This window comes from Apiospora marii (genome assembly GCF_038362585.1).
Source record: "Apiospora marii strain CBS 49790 chromosome Unknown utg000013l_segment0_segment0, whole genome shotgun sequence".
Lineage (NCBI taxonomy): Eukaryota > Fungi > Ascomycota > Sordariomycetes > Amphisphaeriales > Apiosporaceae > Apiospora > Apiospora marii.
Genome location: NW_027117384.1, coordinates 1782085 through 1797717, shown reverse-complemented (window position 1 = coordinate 1797717; position 15633 = coordinate 1782085). Strand labels below are relative to the sequence as shown.

At 53.6% G+C, this 15633-nt stretch overlaps 4 protein-coding genes across 4 annotated transcripts; 3 read left to right on the top strand and 1 right to left on the bottom strand.

Annotated features, from left to right (window-relative positions):
• Positions 1-1048: 1048 nt before the first annotated feature.
• PG985_015695 (FACT complex subunit SPT16) lies at positions 1049-4352 on the top strand (the record flags this gene model as incomplete). Its single annotated transcript, XM_066835461.1, has 4 exons — positions 1049-1225; positions 1315-1399; positions 1456-3183; positions 3238-4352. The coding sequence occupies 4 exons, from the start codon at positions 1049-1051 to the stop codon at positions 4350-4352; spliced, it is 3105 nt and encodes a 1034-aa protein (XP_066676664.1).
• A 1775-nt stretch (positions 4353-6127) lies between these two features.
• Positions 6128-6864, top strand: PG985_015694 (uncharacterized protein; the record flags this gene model as incomplete). The annotated part of the gene is made up of 2 exons (XM_066835460.1): positions 6128-6321; positions 6390-6864. The coding sequence occupies 2 exons, from the start codon at positions 6128-6130 to the stop codon at positions 6862-6864; spliced, it is 669 nt and encodes a 222-aa protein (XP_066676663.1).
• Positions 6865-7750: 886 nt separating this feature from the next.
• Positions 7751-8818, bottom strand: PG985_015693 (uncharacterized protein; the record flags this gene model as incomplete). Its single annotated transcript, XM_066835459.1, has 1 exon — positions 7751-8818. One exon carries the CDS (start codon positions 8816-8818, stop codon positions 7751-7753), a length of 1068 nt encoding a protein of 355 aa, XP_066676662.1.
• A 1081-nt stretch (positions 8819-9899) lies between these two features.
• On the top strand, positions 9900-10523 carry PG985_015692 (uncharacterized protein; the record flags this gene model as incomplete). The annotated part of the gene is made up of 1 exon (XM_066835458.1): positions 9900-10523. One exon carries the CDS (start codon positions 9900-9902, stop codon positions 10521-10523), a length of 624 nt encoding a protein of 207 aa, XP_066676661.1.
• Between the last annotated feature and the right edge of the window lie 5110 nt (positions 10524-15633).

Below are 15633 nucleotides of genomic sequence, written 5' to 3'. Positions count from 1 at the left end.
GAAGATGAAGCACATTGAAGCGATGTTCTGGAATACAGCTACTGCGTTTCTCTGGCAAATACCAGGCGAGATTGTATGTAGTAGTATACTGCCATAACAAGTGGGATGTGCCGTGTGAGACACAACTATACACTGCATCCTGTATACCGTAACCGGGCTCATACGCTGGCCAGATTACCTATGGTGTACTCACCAAATTGTTTTCAATTATCTGTACTGTGAATGAGGATTGGGATAAGAATAACCAGCCTGTGTAAGCAAGCAGCTTCTTGGGAGTTTGTCGATTCCCACCCCAGTGGTTATTCCCCATTATCCCAGTGTCTCACCAGTGGTTATTCCACATTATCCCAGTGGCTTATGGGGAATGGAACCAACAGCTGTTCGAGATGTTACCTTGACTTCTCTGAGATATGCTGTTTATTCCAAAAGTATGAAAATGGCGCTGAGAGTTGGTATAATCATGCACCCCCTCTAATCACTAGCATACCTTGCCTCGGCTACCAGAGTATCGTGGAATAGCAAACCGACTCACCTCGATTTTCGGTGGCGGACTTACATTACGAACACCTCCTGATCCATCGCTCATAACAATTGGTGTGCCTGCCTACAAGACAGACGAATGATTATTCAGCCATTTCATAACCATCGTTTAGAAAACATCCACTGCCTCATGACTTGTCGACACTGGTGGATAATTGAACCCCAAGCTGTCGCCAACGTTAAATCAGCACCAGCCACATGAGGCTGCCGCCTAGCAACAGCATCATCCCCCATTAAGTTTTAAAGAGGGACGCGCCAAGCTACGTGCTGGTCTCCACTTATTTCGCGTTGCAGCGCCGCCGATGGCACCTGCACCCGATGCGAAGAACGCCTCGTTACCTGAAAGGGAGCTATCGAGCCAATTCCAGCCGTCTGTCTCCCATATCTTTTTTCGACAGGGAGGCACGCCGTCCTACAGCCTTTCCCTTCTATTCTATCCCAACTTCAACTCCACCGTCGCACATCGTCATCTCGAATTTGCGCGATTATCGTCGCGTCAATCTCCAGGATGGCTGATAACGTCAAGATCGACGGAAAGCTCTTCCAAGAGCGCATCAACCATTTTGTTGGTGCCTGGAAGAATGACAAGCGCGCCGGCGATGCGGTCTTCTCGGGCGTCTCGTCCATTCTCATCATGATGGGAAAGGTCGACGATCCCGTTTTTCACAAAAACAACTCGATGCATGTACGTCTGAAAGCCAATGCTGAGCTGCCAGCGCAACCACCCGAATCGACCCGAAGCAAAGTAAATACTGACGATGCGTGCGCCTTTAGTTTTGGCTCTTGGGATACGAATTCCCCACGACCCTCATGCTGTTCACCATCGACTGTCTCTACATCATCACCACGTCCAAGAAAGGTACGAATACCCACATCATTGGCCGCAGCTTACACTGACTTTTTCTTCTTTTGCAGCCAAGCACTTGGAACAACTGAAGGGCGGTCGCTACCCCATCGAGGTCCTGGTTCGCGGAAAGGACGCCGCTGAAAACGAGAAACTCTTCGTCAAGATCGCCGACACCATCAACGAAGCTGGCAAGAAACTTGGCGTCATCACAAAGGACTCCTCCAAGGGACCCTTCGTCGATGAGTGGAAGAAGGTTTTCGAGGACAAATGCAAAGACATCGAGCCCACAGATATTTCCCCTGCTCTCTCGGCGGCTGCCTTGGCTGTCAAGGATGAGTCAGAGCTTCGTGCCATGCGAGCAGCCTCCAAGGCCTGTGTGGCTCTGATGAACCCCTACTTCCTTGATCAGATGTCCGACATCCTTGACCAGGAGAAGAAGGTGAAGCACAGTGCATTGGCCAACAAGGTAGATGGCAAGCTCGACGATACCAAGTGGTGGAAGGCGGTTGAGCTTCCCAACAAGCAGAAGCTCCCCTCCGACTTCGATCCAGCTAATCTCGACTGGGATCTCGGTCCGGCCGTACAAAGTGGCGGCAAGTACGATCTTAAGCTCATTGCTGAGCCCAACGACGACCCTCTGCACGCCGGCATCATCATCGCTGGTATGGGCTTGCGATACAAGTCGTACAGTTCCGTCATCGCTCGAACATTCCTGGTAGACCCCAACAAGACGCAAGAGAGCAACTACAAGCTTCTTTTTGCCATCCACAACCTGGTTCTGAAGGAGGTTCGAGATGGTGTCAGCGCAAGCGACGTCTACAAGAAGGCCATTGGCATGGTCAAGGCTAAGAAGCCCGAGCTGGAGAAGCACTTCCTGAAGAACGTCGGTGCCGGTATCGGTCTGGAAAGCAAGGACAACACACTGGTTCTCAACGCCAAGAGCTCCCGAACTCTGAAGGACGGTATGGCTCTCTGCATCACAACCGGATTCACCGACATCGAAAACCCACAGCCCCAGGACAAGCAGAGCAAGACCTACTCCTTGGTCATTACAGACACCATCCGTGTGACCAGCACCGAGGCTGTTGTGTTCACTGGTGACGCTCCTACCGAGCTCGATGCCACATCGTTCTTCTTCAAGGACGAGGAGGACGATAAGCCAACCCCCAAGAAGGAGAAGAAGGATGGCCGTGTCGGCGCTGTTGCCACCAAGAATATCACCAACACCAGATTGCGTTCCGAGCGTACCGCACAGGTGAACGAGGATCAGGAAAAGAGGCGTCACGAACATCAGAAGGAGTTGGCCAATAGGAAGCAAGAAGAGGGTTTGGTTCGGTTTGCCGAGTCTATCGAGGACAAGAACGGCACCGAGGTCAAGAAGTTCAAGAAGTTTGAGTCGTACAAGCGGGACAACCAGTTTCCTTCCAAGGTGAAGAACCTGGAGATTGTTGTGGACCAGAAGAATGGTACCGTCATTCTGCCGGTGATGGGTCGACCGGTGCCTTTCCACATCCACACGATCAAGAATGCCAGCAAGAATGACGAGGGAGAGTGGTCTTTCCTTCGAATCAATTTCCTTTCGCCAGGTCAGGGAGTTGGCCGTAAGGATGATCAGCCTTTCGAAGACGCGACCGCTCAGTTTGTTAGAAGCTTGACCTTCCGTTCTTTGGATGGCGACCGCTACGAAGATATTGCAGCTCAGATCTCCAACATGAAGAAGGAGGCGACAAAGAAGGAGCAGGAGAAGAAGGACATGGAGGATGTCGTGGAGCAGGATAAACTTGTCGAGATAAGGAGTAAGTCGACCATAAACTCTGCAACGTGATGTGACATTCGCTAACACTCTCTAGATCGACGTCCTGCTGTGCTTGACAATGTATTCATTCGTCCTGCTATGGAGGGCAAGCGTGTTCCCGGCAAGGTCGAGATTCACCAAAACGGTCTCCGATACCAGTCGCCTCTCAGCAGCCAGCAAAGGGTGGATGTGCTGTTCTCCAATATTCGCCATCTCTTCTTCCAGCCTTGCCAGCACGAGCTGATTGTCATTATCCACATTCACCTCAAGGATCCTATTCTGATCGGCGGCAAGAACAAGAAGACGAAAGATGTCCAGTTCTATCGGGAGGCTACAGATATCCAGTTCGACGAAACCGGTAACCGCAAGAGAAAGTACCGATATGGCGATGAAGACGAGTTCGAGCAAGAACAGGAAGAGCGCAGACGCCGCGCTGAGTTGGATAAGCTCTTCCAGAACTTTGCTAGCAAGATTGCTGACGCCGGCAAGAACGAGGGATTCGAGCTGGACATGCCTCTGCGAGAACTTGGCTTCAACGGTGTGCCGTTCCGCAGTAACGTCTACATCCAACCTACTACGGATTGTTTGATCCAGGTGACGGAGCCGCCGTTCATGGTGATTACCCTCGAAGACATCGAGGTTGCCCATCTGGAACGCGTCCAGTTTGGTCTGAAGAACTTTGATCTGGTCTTTGTGTTCAAGGACTTTACCAGAGCGCCCTTCCACGTGAACACGATCCCGGTAGAGTCGATTGAGGACGTCAAAGAGTGGTTGGACAGCAGCGACATTGCCTTCACCGAGGGACCTCTCAACCTCAACTGGCCCACTATCATGAAGACGGTCACAGCCGACACACATCAATTCTTTGTTGATGGTGGCTGGAAGTTCTTGGCCAATGATAGTGACGACGAGGATGCGGAGGAGGAGGATGAAGAGTCGGCCTTCGAGATGGACGACAGCGACCTTGATGAGGTTTCCGAATCGTCCGAGGAAGACTCTGATTTCGACAGCAACGCCTCTGCCGAGGCTAGCGAAGAGGAGGACGATGAAGATGACGAAGGCGAAGATTGGGACGAGCTTGAGAAGAAGGCAAAGCGCAAGGATCGCGAGGCTGCTAGCCACGATGAAGAGGACAACAAGGCCCGTAGCAAGAAGCAGAAGCGCCGTTAAGTTGGGGCTTCATTTATGAATAGGGCACCCAGCTACGTTCTTGTATGTATGATTTATAGGATGAGACACGGAGAGCTGCTTTGAGCAGCCTGGAATATCGACATAGCTTTGGGCCTGAGCAAGGGCGTTTGTAGTCTACATAATGAAAATCGGCGTATTGGTATTAAAACTCCATTGTCATGTATGTGACCTAAGTATGTTGGATACAGTGACCTCGAGCGTCGCCAACAAGGGGAATAAACAGATGATCCCGGAATAAACGTCGTAATCAACCTCAATACACTGGAATAATGTAGAACGGAATAACCGCTAGGACGAGACAACATTATGAACACCAAAAATCACTTGCTGCATAAAATATGCATAAAGTTTGATGCATAGGTATTCCATCTGGCCTTTGGTGGGCGGCCGCACAGTACCTACAGGTCATCCCTCTCGAAGCTCATTTACTTCAGACGCGCGTGGAATAAGAGGGTAACCGGCACATGGCTAGATGGCTTGCGCAAACTAGCATCTCAAGCCGTTGAGCAATGGCACTCTGGCAGTCACGACGAACTGTCGCTAGCTGGTGACTAAGGTGTCAAAAGGCGCCTTGAAATCAGGGAAACTGGGCAACTGGAGCTGGAGGCCCACTTCTACCCGTCATCCACTGATGTGACGGGGGAAAGACGAACCAAACTGCCAGACCTGCAAGGGCCGGGCAGCCTAAAAGGGGCCCTAAAACAAGAAAAACCCAGCCGACGTCACATTGCATCACCTTCTGCATCCTCTCTGCCGACTCTCAAACAAGCATGGGGGCCAGCCGTAATCAGGGACAATTGGCAAGACACCGGACTCGCCAATTGTCAATAGATGAACCAACGGCCGCACTATCGAGCTATTCATGTATTACCACACTCATATCGTTGATTCGAGAGTGTATATACTTGATGATTTCACTCGGATATTATATTGTGCGCGAGTTGGCAGCTTGTACTAGCAATTCATGACATAAGCATGTAACCCGGAGTCTTGTTCCCAAGGCGCATCTTGAAGTCCAGAACCGCTCGCGACCGCACCTTGGTTTCGTTGCTAATCAAATGTCCGTTGGCCTAGTCTAGTCTGGGATCGACCAATCCCTGGTAGCGAGCCACGATGGCTTCTCCATCGGCAATCACCATTCTGATCGTTTCGTGTCAGTCGTGCCGTTGAGCCGACTCTTGGCAAATCTCCCGAGATCCATGGATCCTTGCGCGCCCTCTTCGGGCCCTGGAGGGCCTCGGGGCTTAATGAAAGGGAACATGACGTAACGTGTCGACGTCGTGTCAAGCCAAGCTAGGCCTCTACCGACCAAGACCGGAATGAGACAAAAATTGCTTTGGGCTTGCGCACACCAATCAAGCCCCCCTGTCAGCCCAGCGCTATGCTTGTTTTTTGGACAGAGCAAGGGTCGCGCAAGCCTGCGATCTTTGGGAACGACTGCTCTGTGTGCCGTCACCCGAGCACATACCTATGATGTCCTCATATTAACCAGGGTCTGGGGTTCAATCAAGATGTTGTCGGCTGGTTGGCTCTATAAGTTGACAGCTTCTCCCACACCTTTCTTTTCGAGTCACATCATCCAATCCATCAATCAATCAGCTCTCTCATCTCTCCCGTGTCGACTTACACAACGTGTGCCCGTGTGCCCGTATATATAAAGAACAGGGTCTTTCTACTCCCGGTCTATACCAACAACCAAAACTCCTTGCTAGGTATACTACAAGTATATCTACATCTCGAAATCCAGAGACAAGATGGCGAAAACCGGCTTCTTCCACCACATCGGCAGCTTCTTCCTGTTGGCTGCGACCGTTCTCTTGATCGTCACTAGCATTTCGGCACCCGTTGTTCACCACCTCTCGGTGCTCAAGGTCCGCGTCAATGATGCCAGCCAGCACGGACAAATCAACTTCGGCACATTTGGTTACTGTGTGGATAACGTCAGCCCGTAAGTACTTACCCTTTTTGCGATTGGTAGTATAACCAACAGTTGCTAACCCTTACTGTCTTCATCAGATCCATCAATGGCTGCACCCGCTCTCACGTCGGCTACGACGCCGCCGCCCTCGTCCAGCGTGTGCCCGGCAGTGACATCGATCTGAGCGACGCTTCGGCCAAGACAGCCAACGGACTGACCCGAGTCATGGTCCTGCACCCCGTTGCCTGCGGCCTGTCTTTCATCGCCTTCCTGCTCGCTCTGGGCGCGGGTGTTCTCGGCTCCTTCCTGGCGTCGATGGTAGCGCTGCTGTCCTTCATTGTGACCCTCGTTGTGCTCGTCACCGACTTCGTCGGCCTTGCCCTGATCCGCAACGCCATCAACAAGAGCAACCAGGCCGAGGCCCGCTACGGCGCCGCTGCTTGGACCCTGCTCGCCAGCGCTGTCTGCAACCTGCTGGCCACCATCATCCTCTTCTTCACTTGCTGCAGCGCCCGCCTGCACAAGAAGCGCAACCGAAACTCCGCTGCCGCCACCAAGGCCGATCGGTTCTAAAGGATATGCATACATGCATAACCTCCTCACCTAAAAGAACTATTGGCACTCCCTGCCATGAATCAATAAATCGATATGTCTGATTTACGATAATCACGAAACCCACACATCTCCTTATACATTTGGAATTCCTTAGCGGCGAACAATACCCTCACGACCACGAACACGATACCACACGGAGAGAGAGAGAGAAGAGAGGAAGGTGGAAGAAGACCTCACAGTTACACATGTCCAGATTGTATACTGTAATGTTACTACGATACCCCCGTACCACTCTGGGCATGCGGCTCGTGTACCATATATAATTTTTCAATAAACCTTAATACCCAACACTGTCTATTTTGCATGCTGCTTTCGTTTTGTGATACTATTGTCTACCTAACAATATCAACGCATTCTATTGACGCGGCTAATTTGGTTATACCTGAGCGTCGCTTTCATGACTGAACCATACCTATTTCCTGTTTTCTCTCTATCGGAGAGCTGGTATATGCCTCAGCGTTGCGACTCGTGTAGTAGGAATATCGTGATATAGGAGTGCTGTGACTCGCACACGGCGCCATTGGCTTTCCTGGCGCGTCCATCTTGATACATGGGACACGGCTGATCAATGATTATCTTTTGAGCATGTCCTCAATCCCAGATAGACGCTGCCGTAATTGAATGGCCTGTAGATTTGGACCTAAAAGTATTAGGCGGGCTGGATTAGTCGCCCTGGCGTAATAACAACCACAGGAACCGAGTGCCGTAGTCACGTCAGCGGCTCGCAATCCCGTGATGCTGGCTTTGGTTCCAACTAGTCCATCGTGGCCATCCACAGCAGAAACCCCAAATGACTTCACTTCGATGTGTGGATGCAGTGAAAAATCGTCCCCAAGCTGGGTTTTCAGCCAAAGTCGTTCCGTTGACCGAAAGCTGCCTCCCCGTCCTCTTCGTCCCGGCCGTACGAGGTTCGGCGCTCGCGCTGGCGGTGCTGCTGCTGCCCCTGCCGCGCCACGGCCGCCAGGCTCCGCATGACGGCGGGAGTCTCGGCGGCGATGCGGTTCTTGTGCAGGCGGGCCTGGATGAAGGCGGCGCCGTGGACGCCGCCGCCGAGCAGCTCCCAGGCGGCGCGGTCGTCGTAGCTGGCGGCGGTGCCGCGGCCGACGGCCGTCTGCCGGCCCGTGTCCCAGTCCTTGAGGCTGGGCGCCAGCCGGCCGGGCGGCACGCTCTTGCGCAGCGCCGCCGACACGAACGTGTCCCGCAGCTCCGCCTGGTCCTGGTGGCCCTGCTCCTTGCTGCTGGTGAAGGGGTTGATGGCCAGGGGCCAGGGCCCGTGCAGCAGGCCCCGGCCCAGCATGCGCTGGTGGCTGAAGCTCGGGTTCGCGGGGAAGACGTGGATGGTGAATTCCTTCTTTTGGATGGGCATGCTTTCTTCCAGGGCTGCGGGTTTCCCGACGACGGGGTTTGCGGCGGCTGCTGCTGCATCGCCCGACTCGAGTTGTTGCTGTTGTTGCAATTTTTCCGCCAGCTCCTTGGCCGCTTGCTTCTCGGCCGCCGCCTTCTCCTGCGCCGCCAGCCGCCGCCGCCACCAGGTGGGCTTCTTGTCGACGTTCTTCTGCATCTTCTTGAGGGACTGCACGACGACGGGCTCGGCGATCTGTTGCGGCTGCTGGAGGGAGCCGGCGGCGGCGACGCCCCAGGCGGGGGTGGGCGAGGTGATGACGACGCGGCGGAAGGGCGAGTCGTCGACGAGGTTCCGGGCGGTGCCGGCGGCGGCGGTGACGGCGATGAAGGAGGAGTCGTCGTCGAGCTTGCGGAACACCTCGATCTCGGGCGAGAGGCCCGTCATCTGCAGGCCCTTGAGGATGGCGCGCCGCTCCGACAGGCCCCGCGGCGCGGGCGTGCACTTGACCAGGACGGTGCGCGAGCTCAGCGACTGCGGCAGCGTCTTGGCGAAGGCCGAGGCGGACATTGTTGGTTTGGTTGGCTGGTGGTCGCCCGTCGGTCAGCGTCGCTTGCTGCGGTTGCGGTTGCGTGTGTGTGCGCCCTGGCCCTTCTTTCTGGTTTGCGTTGTGTTGCGCTTGCGTTGTTCGTGGTTATTTTTCTTGAATTTTCTGCTGTAGCACCGTGGGAGCTTCAGTGTATCAATTGATCGCTACGGTCGGCGGCTGCACCTAATTTTAGGCTGGCTTCCATGCTTGCTCCAATTGGTGGAGCGCCATGAACCTGTCAAACAGCAGTGGTTTGCCGAACGCAATCTCAACCTCTCGGTTCGGCGTCAACCTCCATTTCTGCTGTGAGACTACTAAACTTTGGTCGTTACATGCGATGCACAAACCCTATGCCTTGGGCTGAGTGTACGTTATGAGCACCGCAACATTATTCGCTACTGCAAGGTAATAGTGTGGTACATACATAAAGAACATGTACATGAAGCGTAACGGAGTCTCTATCCATGCCGGTTACCCACAGCCATCAGCCATCTTTGCAGATACATGGAGGAGATCTTGCTCCCGTCTTCTGCTCCCCCATTCTCGCACACCTTCGCGTCGCTCAGCTTGCTACACGTAGCTTATGAGACGAACGTTGCTCATCGTGTCAGACCGAATTGCCCTTAACAGGCAAGATGGGCAGGCCATGCGAGCTGCTCCCGCGCACGACATACCCTATATCCTACTTGCTTCGGCTGGGCGCAGTCGATTGCCATTAACATGTAGGGCCCCTATTTATATGATCTCAGTTTCCCCGTGGCTGCTGAGGTTATGTTGTGGTACGTTGCGATCCAGCGCGAGTTCAGGCAACTATCGATTTGTCATTTGGTTCTCATGAGGTGAGTGAGATGAAAGTTGAAAACAACACACAAATTCGAAGTAGGGACCGAAGACTTATAAACTGTATATTGGTATAATATATATAACCACTCGTATACTCTAGCTTCGCAGCATTATGAACGGCTGTCTTTACTCACAACGTGAACCTGTCTCCGACATTTATTATACTGCCTCTTGTTGTTTATATACATATTTAGTTAAGATTGTTTCCAAACCACCCCCATGTTTCCTCGCCTTCTCCCCCGACTGCTGAAGCTGCTTGTGGTGTTTATCCCCGCCTTCGTTGCTTGCAACACAATCTCGCTCCTGATACTCCAGAGAGGCATGGTAGAACCGAAAAGCCCCCCAGCAGCAGCTCGCAGGACCGGGGCCGGGGCCGAAGCCCCATCTCCGAAAGTCCCCCCTGAGACCGACCGAGCCCTTGTCCCGGGAAAACAACATGCCGAGCCAGAGGCGGCGTTGGTAGTACCGGACCAAGAAACATGTTCAGTCGCAACTGAACTGTTTGCCATTGGCGAAGGGAAGGACTGCAAGCCAGTCGCAACAGCCGCAACACCAGATCAACCTCATCCGGCAACCACCCAGGCGCAGGTCATCGATGATAAGAAACAGCACCCTAAGCCAGAGGCCACACCGAAAGCTCCATCGCAGGCCCATGTGATCACGACCATCACTAAGACGCACGTTGACAACGATGGGCTGCCGTGCAGCAAGACGACGAAGAGATCAGACGTTGCGAGACAGCGCGGGACTCTCCTAACCCAGCAAGTGTTCAACACCTCCACGACATCGCAGGCTCACACCCCCATTCCCAGAACCCGGGCACAGCTTGTCCACGGCGACTAAGAATATTCCATTTTGCTCCCCCGAGTGGATTGTGTCGGGAAAATAAAGGGGGCGCTGCTAGTCGGCGTTCATTTACCAGGTGATACTGCCAGGTGTTTTCGATAACACCACGAGATGCACCCAAGAAGCATGCCACACTGTGGGGCGTTTATTGGAGATGGAGAGGAGACTGGTTATGATAGCTTGCGCAGAGAGCTGTCTGCTGTTTGTTTATTTGCATGTGTACTTCTCGTACCTAAGGAGGCGAGTGTCTGCGTCTGGGTTGATCGTCTAGCTTGGCGGGTGACCCGAGGACGTTCGAGTAGTCAACAGAATCATAGAACTCTCATCGCGCATCTGTGACCACAGATCCTTACGACGTTTGGCACAATATGTAACGCGCCTTTCTGGAGTGCTTGCATGGACATAGATCACCCCCCTTCGCGTATCAGAGTGAGTGGTCCACAGTATGTACGGGGACAGCGCTGGCATGTGATCGTGAGTTGCATGCTTCCACACTGGGACGTCTGCATCGCCTTGACCCTACACGCCTATACATCAATGTCACATATACCATCCCCGAGTTCATCACCGGCTGGAGTGTCTACTCGTCGCATCGGCCAAGCTTCGGCAGTCGATGATTCCTCAGGGGCTTGTACTGAATGTAGTGCGCAGCGTGCATCGATGACAAGTCGATCAACCTCGAACGCAAGTCCCCACCCGAAAAAGCGACAGTTCGCGGCGTCGCGGATCTGCACGGGAGAAGTCCCGCTAGGGTTTGCTCGCTCGCGCTCCTCCAACTCACAGTGGGGACAGTTCCTTTTACCGGACTCCACGCCGCAAGTAATGCTGTGTGCGTTTGGTGTGTCGTCCCAGGATTCTTCGTCTTCACATATGCCAGAATAGGCAACTATATGTCATTCTGCCCTGGCGCCCGGGATGGATCTTCGACCCTTCCGCCGACGATTTTGGGGTCGATCCGGCCGAGGTTCGCGTGGAATATCAGATTTTCGCCCAACGAGACGCGATGCCTGGTTCAGTATCTCCGACAGCTGGTCGGCACTGCGAGTCAAGACACCGCATGACTCATGTGCACTCCGAGATGATGTTACGGGTGGTTGTCAATCCGGCGTTGTTTGCTTCTGGGAGGGCAAGGTAACCTTCAATGAAGCCATGCTGTCTGTCTGTTGGCTCTCAGACGATGACACGATGCGGTGAAAAGTGACCCTGTGTCAGTGGCGGCCACGTTCCCCCCTTCCCCCTCTCTCTCCCCGTAGGGCCCAAGCAGCAAACTTGTCAGAGCGCAGAGTGAGAGGAAGGTCTCACAATTTGGGGCCAAACTGCCGTGGGTGACATGAACACCCAGCCCGCCCAGGACCAAACCAAACCCAATCACGAGTGGACGAACGCAACGCAAGGCAACACAACGCAAAGCAACGCCCCTCCTCCCCGTCCGGTGGGGGCGTCCCGGGCGGTCGGTGTACAGTCTGCCGATCACCGTTGCGATAATGCAACAGTAAATCAGAGTCCCGCCTGCACGTATTCATCAAATCAAACCCTGGGTCATGTGCGCTCGAGTCGGGGCACCTGCGACGCAGATGAACTGGTCAAAGAACTGATACATGCATGGTAGCATTGGGTTCCGGGTCTGAATCAAAACAAAACACACAACACACAACACCATTGACAACCAAGGCCCTTCTGCTCCGTTTACAGACGGATACCCACGTGAAAATTCCCAAGGCGCCGTCCTCCTGTCTCCTGGGGCTAGCAGTCGTATACTAACCGGGTATCGTGAGTGGGACAGTGGTTGCGCTACCTCATGCTATATCTGGTAATCTGCATCGCCCAAAGAAATCACCAACTCTCTCGTCTGCTACAAGCAGGTACGAAGTCGTGTACGGAGATAGTGGGTTGGTTTGCGAAAAGCGTGTCCCACTTGGTCCGCTGCCAATGAAAATCCAAACCCCAGGTTTTTCAAAGCGGCCGTCCTAGTGCGTACGTAGTATTCCGTCTCGGGCGAATTTAACGGACAGGGACGAGCTAAACTACGAGCAGTAACCAGTGAGTGATCTGGCTAGGGACAAAAGGGGGACGGGCGCCCGGTAGCCGTGCCAATGGGCAATCGGTCCTGTGCAATAACACCTCCCCAGCGAAGCGGGATCAATGTCCGCTCTCGACCAATACCTGCCTGTACATCGTCAAATTGCTTTCATGGCCTCCTTCGCCAAGGGACATAGCCTTTGATGCTGCAATATGATCGATATGACCTAAGTAGCTAACCTGGCCAGATTCAGCTCTGCTTTGACAACGTAAGCGAAACAGATGCATGGGGACAAGACAAGCACCAGGTGCCAGGCTCAATATGACGTATTGGCCTTTTCTTTTCTTTTTGTTTTTGTTTTTCGTATAGGGAGAGCCTGGTTCGCTGGCGGCAGCGGACGACTCGCCTAGTCACCACAACAATCGTCAGAGCTTGGCGAGACCGAAACTGGTTGCAGTACGAGGTGCATTCTCAGTGATGTCTCAGCATGCCCAGAGGCCTGTCGGCCATATAAAAAGGAACAGGTGGGTGCGAATAAAGGAAATGGCCCAGGTGTCTTATATGAAAGCGATTCATGAGGTATGTGTGGATGTGGGATGATCGGCAGCCGGCAGCCGACGAACGACCTAGATTTGGTATCCATGGCTTTTGCTGGCCTGGGCCTGGGAGCCTGGGAGCTGGGATTGTAGGAGCCTGCTGTCCACCCGAGCCAGGGGTGAGGGATGAGCTCAGGGAAGCAAAGCGTCCTTCGTTCATTCATTCAATCACTTGTGTTCTATACGTCGCATTCGTCGGCGCCAATTCCATTGATTGACGATTCGACTGCATGACAAAGGATGGCCCTGTGGCACAGCGAACAAGAAGCAAAAATAGCCTTGGGTTGCCAATGAGCGCTCCAGGGCTGGGCTCCCGGTTCTGCCCAGGGAGAAAGGATACAGGCCCCGACAGACCCTGTACCCGGGATGATGGGTCAAAGGAGTTTAGTCTCACTTGGAGGTAAGTCTGTATCTACGTACCCCCTACCTGGCTACGTGCTGGCACTGGCCGAGCGAGCCCCAGCGCTTTGTCACCTACCTAGAGCAGATGGCTTTTACTTGAGCGAAAGAGGCAACAGGTCCGTACAACGGAATTAGTGCGGAATTATCAATGATATTTGCTCGGTTACGACACTATTGCTGTGCTGTGCGGTGCTACTTGCCGGCAAGTACATGGCTAGTTTCGACCGCCGTGCTGGGCCAGCGCGTGTTGCAGCAGCACCGGCTCAATAGAGATCTGGCTGAAGAGGGATCTTGCTGCGCTCTGCATGACTAAGTTGCAAGACTATCGACACAAGTCTGAGATGCTCTCCAACTAAGCCTCCTATCAAATAACAACCGATCCGAGCGCGCCATGCGTTACAGCAGACTAAGTGCCGGCTAACTTGACTTAGAGCGAGGACAGCAAGAACATTTACCCACCGAGCAAGAGGGGGGTGGGAGATAAAAGGGGAACGAATGCGTGGTGTGGGATTGACGATTGACTCTGAACATGGTTGTACTGTACGGTACGGTACGATACTCGCATCACACTGTGTCCGACCCGACAGAGTGGTGTGGGGTGCTGTATAAGGTAAGTGATGGTGGATCTGATGGCGGCGGCTTTAAAGGGCGAATGGGCGTCCATGATTGGGCCTGGGGGCTGCTCTGGAGGAACTCCGAAGTCCCAGGGAATAGGAACCTCCCCAGAAAAACCAACCAAAAGCCGACTGATCAGAAATCCTACAGCAACTTTGGTTGAGTGAGTAGTAAGTACCAATCCCAGCCCGGCGCCGGAGGGGGGCTATGATGGGTTGCGGCAGGCCCTGAATTTGGAGTTGGGTATCATTTATCGTTTCTTGTTCTATCCGTCCGTTCTGTCGTGTCGGTTTTCCCTTAACCTGTCCTGTCCTATCATGGCACCAGTCAGGCGTGCTGGCTGTCATGCAAGTGGATTTGCCGGAGCCTGTGCTACCTGTACTTTATTATACGACCATGTGCTAAGCGAAGGGCGAGGCGCCGTGGGAGGAGAGGAGGCGTGATTTGATTGCTTTCTATCGCACGCTAAAGCGTCGTTCGAACGTGTTTTCCATGAGGTGGCTTTTGGCCGCTACCTATCGACATCAAGGGGCAAGAGACAAAGACAGCACGGCGCCAGCTAGGTTATTCGGGTGCATGCTGTAACCCTGGAGGTAGCAGCAGCTGCGAAACCCAATGCAACTGAACGGGCTGCACGTCCATACTTTTTGGAATGAGGGCCCCTCCCTCCTCCCCAGCGGTGAAGTGAAGTATCGAGTCAATCTTCATCCGCCTCACCATACTGCACTGGACTGCAAAGCTGCTATTGGCATTTTGCGGGATCCGATAGGATAGAGCGGCCCATAGCGTCGGGTGCGGTGATGAGGAGCATCTACGTAACCATTGGTGGCGGCCGCCTGCAGTGGTTATTGGGGGGGCCTCTTCCCACTGGGGAGCATCAGCCAGTCAGTCCAAGCCCAGCCTTACGGATGGCATTGAACCCAACTGGACCCAAGAGCTTGGTTCACACTGGAACATGGAACCAACAAGCTTTTGCACACTCCCGTCTAGCGATTCTTCAACGTTTCGCTAGTCAGGTGGTATCTCCTCGTCTACTTAGGTTTAGGAGACATGTATTGGAATCGTCTCGAGGTACACGCATATATGCATCTCGTGTACATGCCCATACCGGTTGATGTCAGGTGCATATAGAACATTGAACTCATAGGACGGCGGTATAGTCCCGTACTGGATCTGCCTGCTTGCTGTAAGCGACGACAGCGACTTGACGGGACAGGCCAAGGCGCTATGAGAAATATGGGCCGGTTGGACCCAGTGGACGTGCTGGAAAGTGAGCCCAGCGAGTCCAGCGAAGAAGGCCCCCCAGAGCTGGGAAGTATGTAAGTAGTGCCATGTACCTTCTGTAGAGCTACCTCCCAGCACCATGCTCATTCTCTGCATTAGCGCGGAGCTCTTCCCAGAACGCTGGTTTAAGTAACTGCGGTTTTGTGCCACCTCTTAATTCCCGGCGACTCCCCCCATCCCATCCCCATCC